The 24468-nt window shown below is 33.6% G+C and overlaps 3 protein-coding genes and 1 pseudogene across 8 annotated transcripts in view; 2 read left to right on the plus strand and 2 right to left on the minus strand.

The window, feature by feature from the left end:
* The first annotated feature begins 2338 nt into the window (after nt 1-2338).
* The window catches only part of LOC105154230 (uncharacterized), a 242674-nt gene continuing 220544 nt past the window's right edge, over nt 2339-24468 (plus strand). The window contains exons 1-2 of one of the 6 annotated variants that reach the window (XM_087406874.1): nt 2339-3894; nt 21537-21987. The gene's annotated coding sequence lies outside the window, so the exon portion shown is untranslated. The other 5 variants (XM_087406877.1, XM_087406875.1, XM_087406871.1 and 2 more) reach the window with 5 other exon arrangements.
* On the plus strand, nt 4472-8564 carry LOC147909505 (uncharacterized). Its single transcript, XM_087406879.1, has 2 exons — nt 4472-5185; nt 8304-8564. Exons 1-2 carry the CDS (start codon nt 5074-5076, stop codon nt 8540-8542), a joined length of 351 nt encoding a protein of 116 aa, XP_087263005.1. The 5' UTR covers nt 4472-5073; the 3' UTR covers nt 8543-8564.
* LOC147909506 (uncharacterized) lies at nt 9208-10791 on the minus strand (annotated as a pseudogene).
* LOC147909507 (uncharacterized) lies at nt 13845-24174 on the minus strand. The gene is made up of 4 exons (XM_087406813.1): nt 23842-24174; nt 17927-18172; nt 17227-17529; nt 13845-17168 (listed from the first exon to the last, which is right to left on the minus strand). The coding sequence occupies exons 1-4, from the start codon at nt 24172-24174 to the stop codon at nt 17085-17087; spliced, it is 966 nt and encodes a 321-aa protein (XP_087262939.1). The 3' UTR covers nt 13845-17084.

Genomic DNA, 24468 nt, shown 5'->3' on the forward strand with positions numbered 1-24468 from the left:
AGTCTGAGTAGTTACAAAGATATATGTACAATGATATATTGCCAAGGATATAAAAGTTGTAATAGTAGGTAGTGATTGCTCATGTCGTATTCTCCAAGAAGAATCAAATAACAAATAGTTATAGGACTCTTAGTTTCTTAAAAGACAATACAAAAATGTATAGGGCACATAAAAGTCAACGTAATTAAGTATAAATATAAGAATTATGATATATTAAATGTATAAAAAAATTCTATAAATAACACATTGTAAAATACATTACATTATATGTTTTGATTCTTGAGTTGAGCCATCCTCAGATAATAATTTACAATCTTAACATTCATTTCCATTGTCATAGAAAAATTGTGATGAAAATTTTTCAATTTTATTGCGATATTGATGAATGCCTCACGGAGACCAATTACTTGCAAGCGATTTACTAATCGATTGTTCGAAATTTCATGATATTCTAATTAAAGAAATATATTTGTTAATTAAATAAATAAAAATAAAAAAATAAGAATCTAAATAAAAAAATTAATAAAAAGTTGATTAATAAATAAAAAGAAATAAAAATAAAAATAAGAATAAAACTAAATAAGATAAAAATTTGTTAAAATATTATCTACTTTTAAATTCCGTAAAAATCAAACAACAACATCATTTCAATAAAACATTCACCAACGTGATCGCAGTTATCATTTCTTAAGAAGAAATATTTCATCAAATTCATTATAAAATCGTATAAAATATAAGAATATACCAGTTAGATAGTAATAATACACAGTCACTACATTAAAACTTGAGAGAGAGATAATTTGTACAGATCGAATCTTCCAAAAAGAATTTTTTGAAAGATATGTTAACGGTAAGGCTGACTATCACTATCTGAGAGGCAATTAATAGATTTACAAAACGACTAGATAAGAACAATGTTAAATTTTATAATCGATTTTATATGCTTTGTGAAGGCCCTCCGTGTCTGTTTGGAGATTAAGACTGTATTTTGCATTTTAATATTTAACATTTCAGAAATTAAAGGCGTTTATTATAATATGGCTCTTCCTCAAAAGTATCTGGATGTTATTCCAATCAAAATCATTATTGTTTGTACAATCGCGTACTACTGTTCCTCCACGTTGAATACTTCTAACTCTAACATTGATTGTGTCAAAAAAATGAATTTGAGGGGATAATCATTTTCTATTAATATATTAACAATTAATGTACGATTTTTTTGATAGAATTTAAAGTCAAATAACAATAAGGCTCTGTCTACCAAACCAAAAATTATACTCTTCTTTTGGAAGATAAAATAATTTGAAAAATAATTTAAAAACCTTCCCGAAAAAGTCGATTTTTGATACCAATCGAAGGTTAAATGTTTTTCTCTGACCATAATCGTAACATCAAAGAAATTTAGCGAGTCAGAGCCTATTTCTAACGTAAATTGTAGATGTGAATGAAACGAATTAAAACTTTTAAAAAATGAATTGATTTCAGAGGAAAAAAACAGCAGCAACTAGATGATAACGATAATAAAAAAGAAACTGATTGTAAGATTATTGTAAGATAACAAAGACATTCTCTCTAATTTTTGCATTAGTAAGTCTGCAATGATGGGTGACAACGGAGAACCTATAGATGTGCTGAAATTCTGTTTATAAATGGTATTATTAAATGTAAAATATGTTGAATCTAGAATAAACTTATACTGCAATCTATGTTATGTAACCGAACATAGACACATGATTTTGATTGGAATAACACCTAGATACTAGATGACCATGTTATAATAAACACTTAATTTCTGAAATGTTAAATATTAAAAAGCAAAAAAAAACAGTTTTAACCTCCAAACAGACACGGGGGGCCTTTATAAAGCATATACATCGATTAACAAAATTTGACATTGTTCTTATCTAGTCGTTTTTGTCAATCTATTAATTGCCTCTCAGGTAGTGACAGTCAACCTTACTGTTAACATATCTTTCAAAAAATTCTTTCTGGAAGATCTGTTTTTCAAAACAAATTATCTCTTTCAAGTTTTAATATAGTGACTGTGAATTACACATATTATTACTATCTAGTATACTACCTCTTATATTTTACACGATTTTATGAATTTGATGCAGTATTTCTTCTTAAGAAATGATAACTGCGATCACGTTGGTGAGTGTTTTATTGAGATGATGTTGTTGCTTGGTTTTGACAGAATTTAAAAGTAGATAATATTTTAACAGATTTTTATTTTATTTAGATTCTTATTTTTTTATTTTTATTTATTGGTTAACAAATACATTTCTTTAATTAGAATTTATAAAATTTCGAACAATCGGTCAGTAAATCGCTTGCAAGTAATTCATAGTCTTCGTGAGGCATTCATCATCGCTATATAAATTGGAAAACTTTCATCGCGATTTTTCTATGACGATAGAAATGAATTTTAAAGTTGTGAATTTTGTATTATCTGAGGATGGCTCAATTCAAGAGCCAAAGCATATAATGTAATGTAATATGTTTTACAATGCACAATATTATTTATAAAATTTTTTTATACATTTAATATATCATATTATAATTCTTACATTTATACTTAATTATGTTGACTCTTATGTGCCCTATACATCTTTGTATTGTCCTCTAAGAGGAATTTGATTTAAAATTTGCCCCAAGTAGAAGAACTTAACACGAAACAATCTATGTGCGAAGGTATTTATACGCGTCCCAAGACCCACGCGTCTTGTGTCCTTCGATTTATGCTACCTCTATGTTAATGATATTACGTGAAAACGTTGATAACTATCATGTTGGGATGTAGATTACAATTATCTCTAAAGTATATCGCACACGGAGTGAAAAAAAAATTATAAAATTGATGAAAAGAAACGAGTATTGCTTTTGTTGATGAGAAGCAACCCCTTTCGAGGCGAGGATTCAGGATGGTTGGAAATCACTGGATACGCTGCGCTACGACGCGTCGGGCGTTGGTAAGGCATCCGCGACGCGTAGTGAAGCAAAGGGGGCTGTACAAGGGGGAAAGAGCGTCATAGCGTGTGTGAGTGAAACGTATCGGGGCTCGGTCGAAAGGGAGAAAAAGAGAGAAAATTCAAGGGGAAGAGAGAGAAAATGAGAATGAAAGGAAGGAGGAAAAGACAGAGAGAAAGAAGGAGAGGGAGAGAGCGCGCGCGCGCGCGAGAGAGAGAGAGAGAGAACGATGCTCTCCCTATGAAACGCTATACATATATGTGCGTATGCGTGCGCGGGGAGTTTCGAAAGGCAGAGCACACGATGACGACGACAACGACGACGACGACGACGACGGCGACGACGACGACGACGACGACGACGGGGACGACGACGGCGACGACGACGACGGCGACGACGACGGCGACGACGACGGCGACGACGACGGCGACGACGACGGCGACGACGACGGCGACGACGGCGACGACGACGACAACATACACGACTACTACTATGACGCCGCGTGGGGGTTGCACGAAGACCCCCTGGTGGGGTTCTGGCCGCCGACCCTACAGTCCCCCGCTGGAAATGATATCAGTCGCGACTCGGTCGAGGGAGCCCTAGCACATCGTATTACACCGTCGGTCGCGCCGTGCCCCTCGCAGAGTATAATCTCATAAGTTTCATTGTCCCGTGATATATTTTGAATATTGCTCTTCCAGCAAGTGTACATTCGTTGTAGCCGTCGCTGCCTGAAAACTCGTAAACACCACTGTAAATCTAATACACGAGGCCTATATCCAAAAAAAGAGGGAAGTCCCCATAATCATCATTTACTCTGAGCAAAATCGAAGATTTTACATTGGAGATCATAGAAACTCGGGGTAGTTGTCATACGACGTTTCTTGCGCGATCAAGAGGAAATTGTTACGAGTGAGAAAAGTGGTAAGCTCTTCGCCTTATTTCCTTCTCCCGCCTCTGTCGCCGGAGCGCGATCCGGAGGCGCGACGTCAACGTCGAGGCGCAGATATTAATAGAGCTCGGAGAGAGAAGGTATCAGCGTGGCGCGGCGTGGTGCGGCACGGTGCGGTGAATGCGATTCTAACGTCTTCTTTCGCGTTTGATGATTTCGCGCGAGACTCACGCATTCCTGGGATATGGCGATCACGTGCGAGCTTCGTCGATGCTTTTTTTGCGGTTGTTTGCCTTTTCATCCTCCTTAGTGTCTGTGCCCTAAGTCGCACGTGAGTGATAGACTACCAGCGTGCATTCAAACGTATGAGAGCCCAATGCATTTCTCTCGTAGTTTTCGCTAATTCATTTGTCAAAACAGTCTTCCTAATCGTTGCCAGATTGGTTACTGGTACTGCGCGTTACATCAGTACGTGAGCTTAACAGAACAACGGCTCATGACATACAAGGCTTCTTCATGGCATTGTCGCAACAGAGCGACATTTCTCGACACGAATTTGAGATATGAGAATCGCCACACGTATTAATTAGCAGAACTTACATTTACTCAGGTAGAACACAGAGTCATGGTATTATAGAATGTCATCGTAACTTTATTTGTATGAGTAAATTTATAAGTGAGACAAATAAGATTACGATAATATTATTACGATTTCTGCATTCTATTTGCACGTAATTTTCTTATGTTGTGTTATAGAATTCTTTTTTAGAGACTACAATAAGCCATTACTCAAGCTTTAAGTTTTAAAGAAATTAAGCCGTAAGAAATTAATCATTGTTTTTTTTTGTGATTTGTCAATTACTAATTATGGCTTAAGACTTAAGTTTAGGGAACAGTATTGAATCACCCAAAATATCAATTGTTCTTAATTTTCTTAGTCATCATTGAACGTTTCTAAGTTTATAATTAGATTTTTCACCTGAAAGTCATGCCGCTCGATTTCACGCATTCGCGAATTTTTTCCGGTTGCATTGCTCACATGAGAAAAGATATGGAAAAAAGGATGCGTTTGTCCCATTCCTGCACAAGGAATGGAAGTCCTTTGGAAATGCGTGGGAGGGTCCACCAACAAAATTATGGATCGAGGCTACGCGAGGGTTCACGACTGCGCATGACTATTCGCCGTTATTACCCTAGTCATACACACGTACATGCCGAACGCACGAGCCCTTTCCTGCTGGAGAACCTCTTCTTTGAGATCCCTTGTTCTTGGAGGCGTTACGAGGCACTGTGGTACGTGCCAGCATAGGGCAAAATTTGGAGGTGCGCAAAATTTTAATAGGCAGCACTACTCTTGTAAATATAAAGCTATACTTTACTTGATATTTTAAATGAATTAGTTAAAAGTGGTTTTCTGGAAATTTTGCAAATTCAGCAATAGCGTTATTATTATTAACTGTGCCAATGTCTGTGGCAACTGCAAAAGCATCTTTTTCAAAATTAAAAATAATAAAGAATTATCTGAAAAATATAATAACGCAGACGTGGTTATTTAGTGGCGATTTAGCTATGATATCAATTGAAAAAGAACAGTTTTAGTGATTATGTAATCAATCTTACGTAACAATTGAAAACATAATCAGAATATTTTCGGAAACTAAAGCCAGAAAATATAATAGTATCAATCAAGGTTTATAATGCCAATGAGAGCCAACACTGTTGTGTGTGTGTGTGTAATCAAATATTATATACAGGGTTGGACATATTCGACGGAAAGATGTTTTTTTTTTCAATCATGGGAAAGAGATGTTAGATCGAGTAACGACGTTTCCCATGATTGAAAAAAAAAACATCTTTCCGTCGAATATGGCCAACCCTGTATATGTCAATCACCGATTACAGACGTTTCGACCATAAGATTCAGTCTTCTTCAGTGTATTGATAACATTTGCGGAGTCAAATTAATTCATTACGATGATGTAGGCGCATATAGTTAATGAAATATCGTTAAGCTATTGTCCAAATTTAAGAACTTCGTAATCGTCTGTTGTACTTGGATACCCAAACACTAATTCAGTCATTTAAATTAATTTTATAAGTGAAATTTTTAAAAAATTATTCATAGTCAAAGTATTAAAATTAATTATATTAGTTAGACAACTTTACTTTGTATTCAGCAAAACGATGATCCGTCATAAACGCGATGTGATTATAACTATGTCTTAAGAGTGTGTGAGAGGACGTTTCATATTCCTATTGTTTATAAGGCTTAATGTCAAATAGTATACATACCAACTCGATATAAAATTCGATGATTCGAAATTACAACTAGTAACAGCAATGAACCGAATTAATTACCAATTTATTTAAAAAATTTATTAGGTGTTGGAATTAATTCGTAGCGTTTTACAAGTGATGGGAAGTACTTTCATTAATGTATTTTTTAATGCTCATGTGAAATAAATAACATTCTTTCATTAAAAACGCTACGAATTAATTCCAACACCTAATATTTTATTTTATTTATTTATCAACATCTTACTTATTAATGGTTATCCTTTAAGGCTAATTTTTGAAAACATTAAAAAAAAGGCTACACACAATTCGAACAACTTAACAATACTACACATCGAATGACTACTGCTAATAAATTAATTATATATTTTACAGTCCCTTTAATAGCAGAGAAGTTCAAGAGATTTTTTAAAAACAGAGCGGTACGTTTGGCATATATAAGACTTAATAAACTTAATATTATTATAAAAATGCAAAAAGATAAATTACCTTCACTATCACAATTTAATGTAGTTTACAAAAATTGTGATGCATCTTACGTGGGTTAAACAAAATGATTACTGAAAACACGAATTAATGAACACCGTAATCACATAAATAGGAATACTACACAACATTCAGTAATTACAGAGCATAAAATGGAGCACAATCACGACTTTGAATGGAACGATATTAAAATCTTAAATGAAGAACAAGGATATAATAAAAGACTAATTTCGGAAGTTATACATATAAAAAAACAAAATAATGGACTAAATTTACAAAATGACATGGAATTGTTGAATCTGATTTATAATGATTTAATTTATAATGATTCATTTAAGAATAAATGATGTTTCCATGTTTTATAAGTTATAAAAATTTGTATGGTTAATTTTTAAATTGGTAATTAATTTCGGTTCATTGCTGTTACTAATTGTAATTTTGTATCGTCGAATTTTATGTTGGTAGGTATGCTATTTAACATTAAGACTTATAAACAATGAGAATACGAAGCGTCCTCTCACACACTCTCAAGATATAGTTATAACTACGTCGCATTTATAACGGATTATCGTTATGCTGAGTACAAAGTAAGATTATCTAACTGAATGTAATTAATTTTAATACTGTGACTATGAATACTAGCTTGATCAAAAAGTTTCCGGAATTCATTCAGAAAATTCAAAACAAGTTTATTCATCAAAAGTGATATTGTTCCCTTCAAAGTACTCTCCAGCGACTGCAACGCACTTATGCCAGCGCTTGATCCAGCTCTCGAAACATTTCTGGAACTCTATTATTGGTATAGCCATCAGAGCCGTCTTCGATTTTTCCATTACCTCCTTTCGGCTATTAAAACGCGTTCCCCGCAGGTTTTTTGACTCGATCGAACAGAAAAAAATCGCAGGGAGCCATATCGGGTGAATTCGATGGCTGTTGGATGGTATTCGTTGTTGCAAACTCGTTGTTGCAAATTCAACTCCATTTTTAAAACTGTAAAAAATCGAAAACACGCGCAGAGGTAGATGTACTCAAGACGATGTAATTTTTACAAATGTCAAGCTATGGCGATAAAATTTGATGGAAATGTCAATGATAGATGTGGCAACCTAGTCAAAAAAAAGAACTCAAATCAGCTGACTCAGAGCATCACCTGGTGGTCTCTTCCGGAAACTTTTTGATCAAGCTGGTAAGTTTTTAAAAATTTTACATATAAAATTAATTTTAGCTGAAATGACTAAATTAATGTTTGGGTATATAGGATAACAGACGGAAATTGTTAAATTTGGACAACAGCCTAACGACGTATCATTAACTGTATGCGCTATATCATTATAATGAATTAATTTGACTCTGAAAATGTTATGGACACACTGAAGAGGGTCAAATTTTATGATCGAAACGTCTGTAATTGATATATAACTTCGGTGATTGATATATATATATATATAAAATATTTGATTACATACTTACAACAATGTTGGCTCTCATTGGCATTATAAATCTTTATTGATTTAATCATTGGAGCTTTATTTAACTTTTATTTGATATAATAGTATGTTGCATTAAGCATCAAATATATTATTACAAAAGAAAATATGAAATTTATGTATTCGTATTCCCGTGTTATACAAATTGATGGAAATTTCTTCTTTTTTTTTAGTTGTTGGTTCATTGCCGTTAGCAGGGGATTGGTGCTTCAGAGACTTAGCAATTCTTGTAATGGGGAACAAAAGCAAATTCCAGCATAGGGCGCCAAAAGCGGTCGTAACACCTCCGCCTATTCTTCGCGAGCATAATATACCCCTGCGAAAGTTTATCAACAATGATGTTCCATGCCCCGCACGGCAACATCTGTCTACATTTCTAATTCGTGACGCGATAAATAAAGTGACTCAGTAAAAAACACCTAAAAATTAAAAAATTAATTTGAATTGGTTTTAGTTCGGACCAAGGCAATAGTGAGAATATTCCGTCGTGAGGTAAGAGCCCGCGAAAATGCGCCAATCGCGGTGCTAAATTATCGCAATATTTGTTTGAAGCGGAATTTACGATGCACGGTCATCAATTATGAGACACGCTATGACACATGAGTGAATATCACTGTATGCGGAATTGGAATAATTCTGCACTGAATGAAAACGCATGATCGAGTCGCACCACTCTCCTCCCTTCTCCTCCTAGGATTATTTACGATAGGATTATTTAATTCATTTATGATGCAATGATCGCGAAGAGCGATATGCTATATGCGCACGCGAGGAATGTACATACATAATGTGCACGTGTGTGAGAATATTAATCTTCCCGATCGTAGTCATATGCACACAGGTAGGAATATTTTGATGCGCAATTCTACTATTCTTTGAATTCCTCAGTTTGCGCATCTTTTGAACGCTTCGCGTCTCGCACTTCCGTGACGTTAGATGTGCTTAAACCACAGGTCGAGGATTGTTTTCGCAAACGAGAGAGAGGGAGGGGAGAGGAAGAGAGAGAGGAGGAAGTTAAAATTTTTAAATCTTTTTTCCTTTCTTATTTCATTGGGTTGTAAAAAAATTGTTGTTGTAAATTGTTGTACATTTTAAGCTCATCATATAACAACATTCTCTGTTCCTCTCTAGTTTTACATTTATGTATTTTCCCCTCTGATCTTGTTTGTACTTCTTTCTCTCTTCTTACTTGCTCTATCTTATTTTTTAAATAATTCGAACAATCTCCATTTACCATTTTATGTATCAAAATACAAACATTGTATTTAATTCTTTCCTTAATTGACATAAATTGCAATGCCTTAAGCATGTCTTCAATTCTTGTTCTGTAATTGCACCGTAATATAATTTTCATTCCTTTATTTTGTAATTTTTGTAAATACTGCACATTATAATTGTTTAAACTTATAAGTTTTACAACTGTTCGGAATCGATTTGATTTTCCATGAAATTTGTTGTAAAACACGAAAATCTAAGAGACACGTAACTTTTTATACGTGCACTAACTCATGTTTAAGGGATAAAACACCCCTTTGAAAAAAAAACGGTATTTTTTTTTATTTTATTAACGCTTCTGTATATACGCTATACATGCTCATATGTGTAAATAATTGTCATCGAAACGATAAAATACATAAATCAACGAATAAGAAAATTGACATGATTGATTATTTGTAATTACACACACATTAAAAATTATAAATAATGTTAAGTGTTATAATAATTTTTATTATTTCTTCTTAAAGTGAGTAAAACTTTTTTATTTATCTCTGTACATTATTTCCTTATAATATCTTAAGATTATTCTCTTAAAGTTATTTTCAGTTTTACTATTTTCAGTTTTAATATCTTATTTACTTGTCATTTACGTAATATTCAAAACGTATACAGGTATATTATACTTAATAATGAAATAATTTCTAAATGTTTGTACACAATAAATTTATATTTTGTATCGTTTACTCATTATACTCGTACAATAATATATATACTAATATATATACTAATATATATATTAATATATATACTAATATACATATATATATATATATATATATACTCATACTTTACAATAATGATATTCGATGAAAAAATGTTTTAAACATAATGACTTCTTACACTATGAGAGAGAACATTTTACTACAGCTATATAACTGCAACCTTCGATATCATATGTTGTTGAACTTTTGTCTAAATTAAATTCTACTGGATTTTCAAATTCTTCTGAACTTTCGTTTGTATAACCACTTTTAAACCACGAATATTTAAATAAGTTGTGATATCGCGAGGATGATAATTGATTATGTATCAGAGATTGTAACTTTATTATATTATTTCATTCAAATATGTAAATTTATATTACTTTCTAATAATAAAACAGTATCTAAAAATCTTTTAGCAAAATTTTTTCAAATTCTAAATCCGTAAATATCTATGGTTGTATTTTTCTTGTAATGCCTTTCGGTATAATCATAGTAGGTTTTTTTGCGGGTGTTAAATCTGAAATAATATTGGGACAATGTTCAGTCCCAATGAATCGATAAGAAGAACACTATTAGAACCAATGTTTGAAAAATAAGATTCTTCTAACCACATTTTAAAATGACCTGTAAGAAATATAAATGTTAAATTAGTAATTATTTTATGACTGTTATGAGATTCTTAAATAAAATATAAAATATATCACAGAAATAAGACTTATAATTTCATTATATTAATCCGTTTATGCAAATTCATATTTACTTTTTAATAGTAAAATAGTATCTGAAAATGTATTGTAAAAGGAAATTTATTTAATTATCTGAAGTTATTTTACCAGATTTCGATGCTTTTACAATAATATTTATTGATGTAAATAAGGTTTCTTGTACTTTTGGTCCAAATATACCATTAGTTTTTTTCAATACAATAAATAAAGGTGACAGCAAATTTCTATTATACGATATTATTGGTTGTATAGTGTATAAGTATGTTGTTGATGATATAGATTGCACAACACACTGTATTTTATTTTTTCATTAGACAATGATCTTTCAGAATGAATTTTCAATTAAAAATCACTTTGATCAGAATTAAAAACATTTTTAGATCCGAACTGTTCGATAAGTGGTTTCAATATTTTCAGAAAATTATCATTGGCTGTATTTTGCAATTCAACGGAATCTTTTATTGTTCTTCTAGTTATAAATTTGTAATTTTCCTCGAAACAATTCGGTGGGACTTTTTGAATGTTGATACTCAACTGTGAGATGCTTTAAATATACAGGGTGGGCCATCTATTGGTACGTTTTTGAATTTCGTCGTATGGCAACACCGAACGAGCTACAGACCCGAAATTTTGACAGTTTATTAGTCATACCGTCCGCGGCACGAAACAACATGTTTTCTCTTGAAGAGCGTTTTGAAATTTTAAAAACTTATTTTCAAAGTCAGTGCTGTGTCGCCGAAACTGTACGAATTTTGAAAAGAAATATGGGTCGTGATAGAGCACCCACCGAAGGAGCTATACGCAAATTGGTGAGGAAAGTTCGTGAGAAAGGGATGTTAGTGGATGACATTATATTACGACTGTTTTGAGTGAAATTGGCGCCGAGGTAGTCCAAAATGTCATTAATAATTGGGGTGACCGAATGGCATACTGTAAGGCCAGTAGAGGGAGCCACATGAACGAAATCGTTTTTCATTCTTGACGCGGATACTTTTAGCTTCACAACAAAAAAAAATTAATAAAAAATATCAATGTATGCTCATTTGATCGCATTTTTAAAAACGTACCAATAGATGGCCCACCCTGTAGGATTTAAATTTCCTATTTCTTTTTGTAAGCTTGTAAAGCCTTTGTAGATCGATATCATGAACTATGAATTCTGAATTCAACAGCTGCAGTAAATTTATGTGAAAATTTAGAGATGTAAGATAATTTTTCTATATGATTTCTATCTGAATGTAAATTGTTCTTCTCATCATTTTAATCGACAGATTTCAGATGAAACTCTTCTAAATTTATTTTGCACTAATTTTAGCGAATGATTATTTTTTATTTTTTTCATTAATGTTCCAATTCCGTCATAAGAACTGTCAAGTCATTATTTGAACATTGAGGATGAGAATTTAAATTATCTTCACTTCATGTTTCTTCATTTTCAATTATTTCAAAATTATGTAGTTTATAAGGTTCTTGATAATCGAGAAGTTTCTTTTTTACTTCCAACCCATTATAGTGAAAAATTATTGCTATCCAGTAATAATTTTTGTATATGTTTTTTTAATTCTATTTCTGCTTCAGATACTGATGTTTCTTAGATAGATTGAACTTATAAAATTTTAATAAAAGTCTAACAACATTAAGCAGATTGATAATCATTTCCAAAAATTAAACTTTGAATCGTAATATAAAAACAATTTAACAAATTGCACAGATATGATTATGACAAAACTACTGCACTGACTGAACGTAAAACTACTGTGAATATTCTTATACTGTCCATTTGTTATTTTGAAGGTATACATAAACTTATATAATAAATTACCGCCTAGTTATTATCTAATTATTTATTCTCAATGAGCGCATTCAGCAGTAAAGAGCACTACGAAACTATCCGCTGAATGGCGTACTTTCCGCATCGCTCCCTCAATATGTTATGGGGGCGGACGTTATCTTATTAAGCGAAATTTTTTTTTCATAAACTTTGATTCAACAATATCTTCATTTAGTTAAGTCACAGACTAGGTACAACTGTGTCAAGACCAAGCAGCATTTCAACAAATTTCAGCCGATCCACGCCTTCTCTAAATAACTTCTCAATGAATTGCACTCCTTCTACTCCGTGTCCATATTCGAATGCAAGAACTTCGCCATTGTCTAATCCGATTGCTGATGGTTTATTTATAGAATTAGGTATCGATGTCAGTAATTATAATTAATTGCACGTTAGAAAATGAATATTTAGACCGAGTTCACTAGAAATGTCAGATTCAGTTTCCGAACATTGTATTAAAAAGTGGCCAAAAAAAGCAAGATTCAAAGAAGGTTTACAGTATAAGAAAAAAATTGGTTGCAGTTGAGGAGGAACAAATAAAAGCGATGGAAGAGTTAATAAAAAGAAAAACAATTAGATTCAAAGAGAAAGAAACGAACTTTTAAAACAATGTCTTACGAAAATGTAACTATGTAATATTATTAATAATAAATTTTAATTTTTACATACATATGTTTATTTATTTTGTACACTTTATTTAATTTGTATATTTTAACCATATTTTTATTACTTTATATACTTAATTTACAAATTATTTGCAATGTAATTTCTTTTTTCAACTGCTTTCCTAACCACAGATAGATCTTCAGATGTTTCCAGTTCAGTCGGAACAATAAGATATATAGAAAAGATGTTTTAAGTAAAATTTGTATAGTTTTTTTACACGTGACGAATTCTTCAAACATGAGATTTTCTAACAATTCAATGTAATTTTAAGTGCAACAATTTTTTTAAAATTCATTTTTTAAAGATACCTAGTAAGTCTTATACAATAATTTTTATTATAAAAAAATGGATTTGGGATAAAATTATTTTTAATTTTTATTCATGGAAGAAATTATATGTCAAAGAAATAATAATAGGGTTAATCTGTGTGTGTGTGTGTGTATATATATATATATATATATATATATATATATATATATATATATATATATATATATACAATATATGTATATATTTTTTTAAATATATATTTACAAAATCTAAATACACACACGTAAAAAACTATACAAATTTTATTTAAGACATCTTTTCATATATCTTATTGTTCCAACGACAAAGATTTACGTATATGAGCATGGATAATGTATATACGGAAGCGTTAATAATTAATTTTTGAAAATATGTCGTAATGTAACTTTATTACACATCATTGAATTTGTAAAAAAATAATCTTTAATTTGATAAAAAAAATTGAAAATTTAAGAAAATTACGGGTGGTGGAAGTATTTTGTTAAACACAAAAATAAAAAAAAATTTTTTTTTCTTTATAATTTAAAAATACTCTTAAAACCATACAATTTTTATTTAAAAAATTTTTTTCTATCTTTTATACTTTCGATATTCAGCTCGAAAGAAAAATACCTATTTTTTTTCAAAGAGGTTTAACTTCTTAAACATGAGTTAGTACACGTATAAAAAAATATGTGTTTCTTAGATTTTCGTTTTACAACATATTTCATGGAGAATCAAATCAGTTCTGGACAGTTGTAAAATCCTCTTGTCAGTAATATAGACGAACAATATTCAACGGAGCAATTATCGCTTTATACAACACACTTCATGTATGGTGTTAAATTTATATTAATTCGATAAAATGCTCCAATCTCGATTCTATCTTTTTCTCTAGATAATTAAGTGCTGTAAAATTTAAATTTTTACCTATAATAACACACACACGCACGAACGCACACACACACACACACACACACACACACACATCTAAATGTTTAATTTCACTAATCACTTCTAATGCTATATTTTCTAGTTTTATTTTTATATTGCTTTCCGATACTTTTTTCCTAATACCTCTAACTAGCATAACTTTGGTTTTATTTACATTTAATTTCAGTCTATTATTTTTTAATCATTCCTCAACTTTTTGTATCTGTATATTAAAATTATCATTTATTTCTTGGCTTGTATATGGCCTATTGTATATATTAATGTATCATCTGCGAATAATCTAATTTCACAATTGCCACAAACAACTCTCATCAAGTCATTTATTAAAGTAAATATAGAATAATAATAACGGTTCTAATACTGATTTTTGTAGAACTTCCAGCTTTACAGCAATAGATATATCCTGACAAACTTCCATTAAATTTAACTCTCTGAGTTCTGTTTTCTAAGTAACTTTTAAATCAACTAAGTACTACCTCTGTTATCCCATAACTTTCTATTTGCTTTAACAAAATATTTCTATCTATTAATTCAAGCGCCCTTTTTAAATATAAAAATACAACTCTTATCATCTTTCTTTCACCAATACTTTTTTTTCCAATTTGATATAACCCATTGAAAGGCAGTTTTATATGAGTGCCTCGCTTTAAACCCTGATTGGCACTCTTCTAACAATTTATTATCCTCCAAATAATTAATTAATTGACTGTGAATTGTTATTTCTAGTACTTGCTCATAAATCGGTAACTTATTTATAAGTCAAAATTTTTCTTGTTTTCTTGTTATTTTTTTTGTTCTTTGTATATTTGATATAGGAATTACAATAGTTTCTTTCCACTTATTTCGGAATATTCCTTCCTCTAAGGATCTTTCAGTATTTCGCATAATTTTATATCTGCTACCGTTACTACCCTTTTCATTATCTCAACAGTTATTCCTTCCTTTGTATCACTTTTGTTTCCTAATCTATTAACTATTCGATTTAATGACTACATTAATTGTATTAAAAACTTCAAATTTATTATTAATTCCAATGTATCATCATTTTCTATAGTCCCTAATGTGCTATCTACAAAATATCTATTAAAAATATTTGCCATCTCATATGTTATTATACAAAGTGTCTCCACACTGAATCTCCCTGTATGTATTATCTCTCATATTATCCTTCAGCAGCTCCCGAAGCGACCTCCACATTTGTCTCTAGGATTTTTTTTTATTTTAATCTAGATTCTAAATAATTTCTCTTGGCCTTTCTACATTGATCAACCACTTTGTTTCTCAGTTGACGAAACAGTTCCCAATCATCATTACTTGTCTTGCTTATTCTAATTAGTTTATAGACCTCATCTCTTAGAAACTTCATCTCTTAATTTACCATTTGACGGATCACCTCGGAAAACCATTACCTCGCCACTTATTTCGCAGTGCAATTTTCTTTCTAGGCACAACTTCATCAAGACACTTTATCGCATTTATAGTAATATTACGATTATTTATAGTTAAATTCACCATCGTTAACATTATTACCTTCGACAACATGTACTCTACAATTAATCATTCTCATAAATTTTTCCATCTTATAATTCCTACATATAATTGTTCTATTCTCACTCTTTTCCGCACTTATACCTCAATATAAGATCATTGAATATAATTACTGAATTATCTGTTATTTTTGACTCATGCTCAACTGTTATCTCTATTTCTTCGTTAGTAAAAACTAAATCAATTATTGTCTTTGAAGTATTTACTATTCTCATTGGTTCATTTACCAATTATTTTAAACCTACTGAATTCATTACTCTTATTAATTTATTCTGACAGTAATTTTTAACTTTCATGTCTATATTAAAATCACCCATTAATATAACTCTACTCTCATTCAGCAAATCATCATTACATATTTTTTCCAGAAATTCTATAAAATTCGCATCACTGCCACTAGGCGAATGATAAACTAACATTAATGTTCCTTTATAATTCTTGTCACTAATTTTTATTGTCATTGTTATCTTGTCACCAATTACTATCACATTTATTTATCGCTATTACTTCAAATTTAATTGTACTCTCTACATACAAAATACCTCCTGTTCTATTAGATTCTGAATCTCCTCTCACACATATATATCCCTTAATCTCTGGTTCATAATCTTCGATCATATTTGTTACATGTTTCTGTAAATCCCATTATATCTCGATCTAAATTTTTCTAAAAATTAATTTTCCAAAAATATTTTCTATTTCACTTTTATGTTTTATAAACTCTTATGCGTTTAAACAAATAATTCTAGCATTTTTCTTCCTTGATTGCACTATTTGCTATAAACTACTATAAATTCTATCCCTCTGTTTCTCAAATTCTTTTTTATAGTATGGACAACTCATATTAAATGATTTGAATTTATATTTTTAATTTTAAAACTTTTGATTTTTTTCTTCACAGTTCACACATTTTATTGTTTCACTCTTACATTTTTTAGTCACATATTTTCTCGCACAATTTCAGCAAGTTATATTTTTTTTACAATCTTTCGCAAAGTGATAATAGCCGCAACATTTAAAACACCTTAAAATTCCTATATTATCCTGAATTTTACATATATTTCAATCAGTTTTCACTTTTCCTTCTTCCAGCATCATTTCATATATCTTGGCATCTATTTCTGCTATGATCATTATTTGTTGAGACTTTTCCATACACCGATTTACGCATAATCTTCCCTTGTATACTATTCTTCATAAGTCCATTCTGTTCTTCAATTTTTTTCCAGAATTCTTGTTCTTTCTCGCAATCTTCCTTTTCAATATCAAAGATCTTTATCTTCAATTTTTTCTTCTTTGGATCTTGTATAATATATTTTTTACCCAGATCATTTGTTATTTTTTCCTTTAAAATTTCAGCTTGATTTTTATCTTCACATCCTATAATTGCTCCTCTATTGCTCCTCTATTGCTTTCTTCATTTTTATGATTCCTACTTCCTACTTAGAAATATCAATTGTATTTTTTTAATGTCCCTCTTTATCATCTCACTAGAGTTTGTTCCACTTTCTTCCAATGGCTTAATGATAATTACTGTTTCCTGCTCTTATTTACTGCCGCTTCACTATAACTTTTCTTTTTCTCAGTCTTTTGCATATTAGTTTCTACTATTGGCAGCATATCAATTAATTTCTTTATTTCCTTTTTTATAGTGCTATAATATTTATAATCTATTCTAGTTCAGCCTCTTTCCATATTTGTATCTCTATTCTTAATCTATCCATTTCTTGTTCCACAGCTTCCTGTATTGCTCTTTTAAATAAGGTTTTACCTATCATCCTTCATCTCTTTTATCATTTTATATATGACTTAAATTTTATTCTCCATGATTCTTTCTGATATTTAAGTGTCTTCACAGTTTGATATCTTCCTATTTGTATTACTGTTTCCGCCTGCAACCAACACTCTTTCGTTTTCTTCCCTTTACAAAATATTAATTCATTTGACTGATTATACATTTTGTGCAGCTTTATGCAGTTGGGATGGAACAATTTATCGCATTTATGCGCTACACATTTATGTGTTTCCGTTTTTATGTTTTTCCTGCACTACCAACAAATCCTATTTTGACATCCATCTTACACTCATTATCATATAATAATCAATAATACTGAGCACTTAATTATCGACTCGATCTACTTAATTAGTCCTGTCACCTGAATGGCGCTGCCCACTGATAAATTACATTGATTCACCTATGTCACCGTAATGGTTTACCTTCTTTGACCAATTTTCCAAACTTCTATACTCAGTTTTTACTCGTTATATTAGCATGCTTGCAATAGATATCATTCATTGTATATTCCCATCGTATATTACATTTATAATTAAATTTGTTGAACAGATAGTACAACTTTTCCCACTCAATTTTACAATCTATCTTGCAGCTTGATTTGACACGTCAAATCGCTATGAGAGAGAGGAGGGGATCGGGGGAGGGGGAGAGAAAGTGGAAGAAAGGAAGAGTGAGAGGGGTGAGGGGAGGAAGAGAGAGGGGCGAGAGAGAAAGGGTGAGGGATAGAGGAAGTGGGAAGGGGGAGGGAGGAAGGGATGGACGGAGCAAGGGAGAGAGGGAGGGAGGAAGGGGGGGAGGGGGATCTTCATTAGCTACTTACAATAGCGAACAACTATGCTTTGTGCATATAATAATACACTTATAACGTTTTCTCTTGGCTGCACTATTGCCCACCAGTGCAACAGACAGTGTAGCGTGTTTCCTTGGTTAGTGATAGGCGAACTCATTCAGTGTAATGTATTTCCGTGGCTATAGTAGTGCAAATTTTATGCACGAAGTAGGGTTTTGCTATACGATCTCAAAGAGACGGTATAGAGCTAGTGTGACATTAAAAATTTGAAAATGGAAGTCAACTAGCAGCAGAATTGAACACGATGGCATGAAGTAGTGTACACCATGTATGTACACTTGTGTAATGCAGCACTGATGCAGCACTTACACGCAACTGGTGTAGTGTGAAATTACTTTCAGTGTGTATCCCAAGAGAAAACGTTATTACTATATGTATAATAATGAAAAAATATATTACAATATAATATTATTACTCCACGATTTTTTCGGCACTTTCGATGATTTGACAAAAATTATTTTGAATAAAAATTGGTTAGTTATCAATCGACTACAAATTGTAATATTAAAAATTTGCAAAATATTCCTTTTTAAAAAACAAGTCAAGGTCACCTTAATTTTTTTAAAACTACGTTTTTTACTTCATAATATTATAACTGATATCAAGATGAGTTCAATCACCTGCTATACTATGACCTTAAGATGACCTAAAATTACATGTGTGGGATCAATGGACGGAAACGTTTTCGTGAAAAATTATTTTGTATTAAACTTTACATGTTTTTCATTACATTATTCAGTAGAAAAAATATACCTGTAGACAAATTGAGGAATCGACGTAGCCATTTCTGAATTTGTGATATTCCCGAATATAGTTCACAATTTATTATTGTACATACGTGTATGTATTTAGTATGTAAGTAGAAAAAATGTCGACATAAATTATAATACTTGTAGCGTAGTTCGAACGCTGTTACAACTGTATTTATACTTATGTTTTTTCTTAGTTTCATTAGAGCAAATCATAGTTCAATCTTAATTTATTGAAAATGTATTCCTATAATGAGAAAGTTGATATGCTGCTAGTTAAATAAAAATTGGTTTGTACTGTAGAATATGTTTATATTAAATTTAGTACAAATAAAATAATTTTTCAGGAGAACGTTTCCGTTCATTGATTCCATGCGTCTGACTATAAGATCATCTCAAGATTATAGTATAGCAGGTACTCGTCTTGACATTAGTTACAATATTATGAAATAAAAATTACGTACGTATACTCCGTTCAACGAGAGAATGATCTCGGCTGGGACGAAAACTCATTCATTTTGCGCAAGTCTTCATAGCGTTGTATTATCTGTTATGTGCAAACCGAGGTCATTCTGTCGTTGAACAGAATATATATAGTGCCATTTAAAAAAATTAGGGTGACCTTGACCTTTTTTTAAAAAAGAATATTTTGCAAATTTTTAATATTGCAATTTGTAGCCAATTGAGGACTGACTCATTTTTATTCAAAATAATTTTTGTTAGATCATCGGAAGTGCAGGAAAAATCACAGTTAGGACATCCTGTATAGTGCCCTAAGTTAAAATTAATATCCCTGAGTTCATTTTATGTCTCCGCGCATGGTCTAAATACTCGGAATTAATTGTACATTTCGCGCCGATTCTTGAAGCGCGCGCTGCCTACTTTTTCCCTATTACCACTTAAGGGAGTAAACCCATGCAGCGAAATAGCGGAACGCGGAAAGAGAGCAAAATCAATCACGAGCATTCCGCAATTTTCATTACGCGGTTTCGAATCCCTTCATATCCAACGCAATGAACGTAAGCGGAATCAAGTCCATAAATGACGTTTTAATATTGTATATGTCATTCATTTTTTATTCATTCATGTATCTAAGTACAGAATTATGCATTTCTCATTGAAAATAAGAATTAAAGATGTTAAAATTTATGAAATTAGTCTTAATGTGATTATAATCTTTATGAAATAACGATTTATGATTGATTGCGCAAAGTCTGTGATACGCTCATTACGCATGAGTATTAGGGGTTCACGTTTCAACGTAATAAAACTAGCGGAATAACAACATGGTGAGTACAGAGATAAATTATTAGGTAATTATCCAGAAGATGCTCCTCACCTTCAATTTTAATGAAATTATGTCCATTCGACGCGTTTTTTCATAAAACGAAAGAATCTGGCAGTTGTGCCTAGTCCCGCGAAGTGAGATTTAATCGTTAAAATTGATGACTATTTAGGTTAGAAAATCTGTCATAGCCATGAAACACTGCGATGAGAGCATACGCTGCGAACACATAATATCGCGTCCAGCAAATTATTATTAAAATATTTTCTTACATAATTGTTATTTCTTTAATAATGGTAATTAAACACCATATAATAAGTAAATGCATTTTAATGAATGTAATGTACTTTTAAAATATTATTTTTATAATACATTCGGTTTCTTTCAAAGAACTGCTGACCACACTTTTGTACTACAAAATATAATATTCTGTAATATAAAATTTTATTTTACCGCGTCATGTATTTGATCATCTTCTTGTATTATTTTTTAGTGAAATAAACCTGAATGCACTTAAAAAACGCAATAATAGAACTTCAAAGATAATATCAAAAGTTATATTATAATTATCATATTATAATTATTATCAATATTGCAAAAAGTATATATATATTTTTTAATAGTAAAAAGTTTTGATTTAATTAAAAAAATAACTATTACATAGGAAGAATAATTTTAAATGATAACTTTGTCGCGTGTAAGAGAGACCGAGGCTAATAAATTCATTTTTCAGTTTTGAATTTTTACAAACAAAATTAAGAGACTTATCGAAAAAATGAATTCCACACCAGTTACTACATACATTCGACTACCTAATGATATTTTAATAATAAGGGGAAATTGATAATATGAAAAAAAATGCATTTTTCTAATGCATTCCATCTGATTCAACTAGCCCTGGGATCGAGGTAATTCGACTAAGATTATTATAATAAAATAAAGATTAATGTATTTTAACACATCTTTGGCTACATCTTTAGCTACATATTAATAAAACTTTTATAAAAATATATTTTAAACACAAACATTCACTTTGCAGGGAAAACAATATTTCTTTTTACAAAATTTGTTCATTTCGTGCAAAAACACGTCGAATAAGCCTAGTTTTCGAGATTGGACATGAAGGAACTAAACTTATAATATTTACCACTGAAGAAAATCTTTTTAAAGGAATAAAATTTTGAGTGAGTATTATAAGAGTCGTCACTAAATGAATCATACAGTTCCATGCTGTTGTTAGTCTACTATCCCCGTTCATTTTTCAAAAACATTAACAATATGCGATAACAGAGAACATAAACAAAAAAAATCTGTTGGACTTTATAAAGTAAGAACTACACTTACTACACTATCTAAGTAGAAATCAAATATCTTAGACAATCATGTGCGATAGTAAAACAAAAACTTTAAGAATAAAAATATTTACTTGTACGAGATGTACGATTTTTTAAAATTGTGGCATAACTTCATATAACCTCGATTATTCTACTTACCCCTATATTCAACTGACCTCGATCCCCCCTACACTGTTTTTAAGGTATATTCAATATTTCCGTAAAAAGTATTCATAAAAAGTTTTCGAAGCATACGGAGACAATAGCTAAGTCTGCTGACTTAGCGGATGTTAGGGAACGAATAGTACACTAAATCGATCTTTTTTCATTAATGAAAATAAGAGATACTACCTCCAATGATTTTGATTTTTTTTTTTTATAACGGAGGGGAAATGCCTGACGCATATCTCCTCGGGGAAAGCCCGGGGTTATATTATGGGACTTGCACCCACTAAAACCCTTCCGGGTGTCCTGAATGGGCCATAGCTGAGGGACTCCCAGGAATGTGTGCAACATATTTCTGGGAGCTCCTCTAGCCAGCCGGCTGTTGCCAGTTATATACCGCCCGGGGATCGTCGGAGAGAAGGCCCCAGGCGGCGCATGGCGCGGACTGCCCGAATCGGGCGCTGGGAGGGATACCACCCCCGAGCCCACTCCCGCGGTTGTTGTTGGGGGGGGGGCGGAAGTTGGGGATCCCGGTCCCCGCCAATCCCCCCAAGGCGCGCCTCATCCTCGTAAATCACGCCGCGTAATTTATTTTCGCGGCGCATCCCCCGCGCGCGGGAGGGCGGTGGTCCTGCCTCGGCCACGCAATCGTGCTGACGGGGCGACAAGGACGGGACCCCGACTCCGCGCGCGGAGGATCAATCCAAGTTCGGCGGCAGTGCGCCCCGAGGGTTCGCGAATCGCCACCGCTGGGAGTTGCCGTCCCAGACCGTACGCGATAATGGGGGAGGTGGAGCCATTGACCCTGCCTTCCCCGTGCGCATCCTCGTCATCTTCTTCTTTTTCTTCCGGTATTGGGGAGGGAGGTCGCCGCCGTTTCCCCGTAGGACGATCCCGGCGGCGCGAGCGCGCGGGAGGGGGCCCGGGGCACGAACGACCCGGCTGCGGCCGTCGCCCATATGGTCCTCCGCGGCCCTTCCCGCCATCTATTTCTCTTCCCTCTACCATTACCATCGTCGCCACCGCCTCCTGGCGGCGGAGGAGGGCCGCCGTCCCTCGGGGCCTTCTCCCTCGCTCTCTTGGCCTCCTCCTTCTGCGACATGACTTGAATGCCGTTCAAGCGCTCTCCTGGTCGACCATCGCCCTAACGGCAGGGAGAGATCTTCCCCAATCTCCTGAACCAGGACACAGCGCTCGCTTGCCCAGGCCGGGCAAGCCTCGAGTGTGTGTTGCACGGTGTCCCGGCTTCCGTCGCAGAGGAAACAGCGGTCTACTCCTTTCCTATACGACACAATGTACTCCCCGAAACAGCCATGTCCGGTGAGCACCTGCGACATGCGGTATGAAAGTCCGCCCCATCCCCTACCTTTCCTCCAGACAAGGGAGGATGGCCTCCACGATCCGAACGCCTGTTGTCGGCGGGCTATTCTCGAAAGTGGTATGCCATTCCTGAAAGATCTGCCGACGGGCCTTCCCCCTCAGGTCAACGGTCCCCGGGGTACGACTCCCCCCCTCCCCCCGTAGCCGAATGGCCTTCACCCTGGCGTAAGTCTCCGCCAGGGCGTTGGCCACGTATTCGGCAGAGGGGATCTCCGCGAGGACCACGGCGGCCTCATACGACACCGTCCTGTAGATCCTACAGACCTTAGGCCAGCTGCCGTTGTACGCTGTGCAATCTGTTTCTGATACGGCGACTGGCCAGGGCCTCCCCGCTCCATACCAGAGCCCCATAGTAGGCCCCGGACGGCGTGCATATACGCCCGCCTGACCGACGCATTCGGACCGGTTGGGCATGAGGTCGAGCAGAGCATCTGCTCGGCCGCCCAATCGCGGGGCTAGTCTGTCGGAATGCTCGACAAAGCCAGCAACCATCTAGGGCGAGGCCCAAATACTTGATGTTGGGTCCCACCAGGACGCGGACTTCACACCGAGGGGGCACTTCCGCTCTTTCCATCATGGAAGAAAATAGCTTCCGTTTTGGTGGGGGCCACCCTCAGGCCCAACTCCCTTATGGAGCCGACCATGCACGCCACTGCGACATTCGCCATACCCTTTCAACTGTCCTTTCCCAGGTCGTACCCCCGGCCACCACCAGCGTGTCGTCTACGTAGCAGCCGGGGGGGCCGCACGGAGAATTGAGTCGTATGCGACTCTAGAATAGGAGGC

This window comes from Acromyrmex echinatior, chromosome 6 (assembly GCF_024713525.1).
Source record: "Acromyrmex echinatior isolate Ae372 chromosome 6, ASM2471352v2, whole genome shotgun sequence".
NCBI classification, from domain to species: Eukaryota; Metazoa; Arthropoda; class Insecta; order Hymenoptera; family Formicidae; genus Acromyrmex; species Acromyrmex echinatior.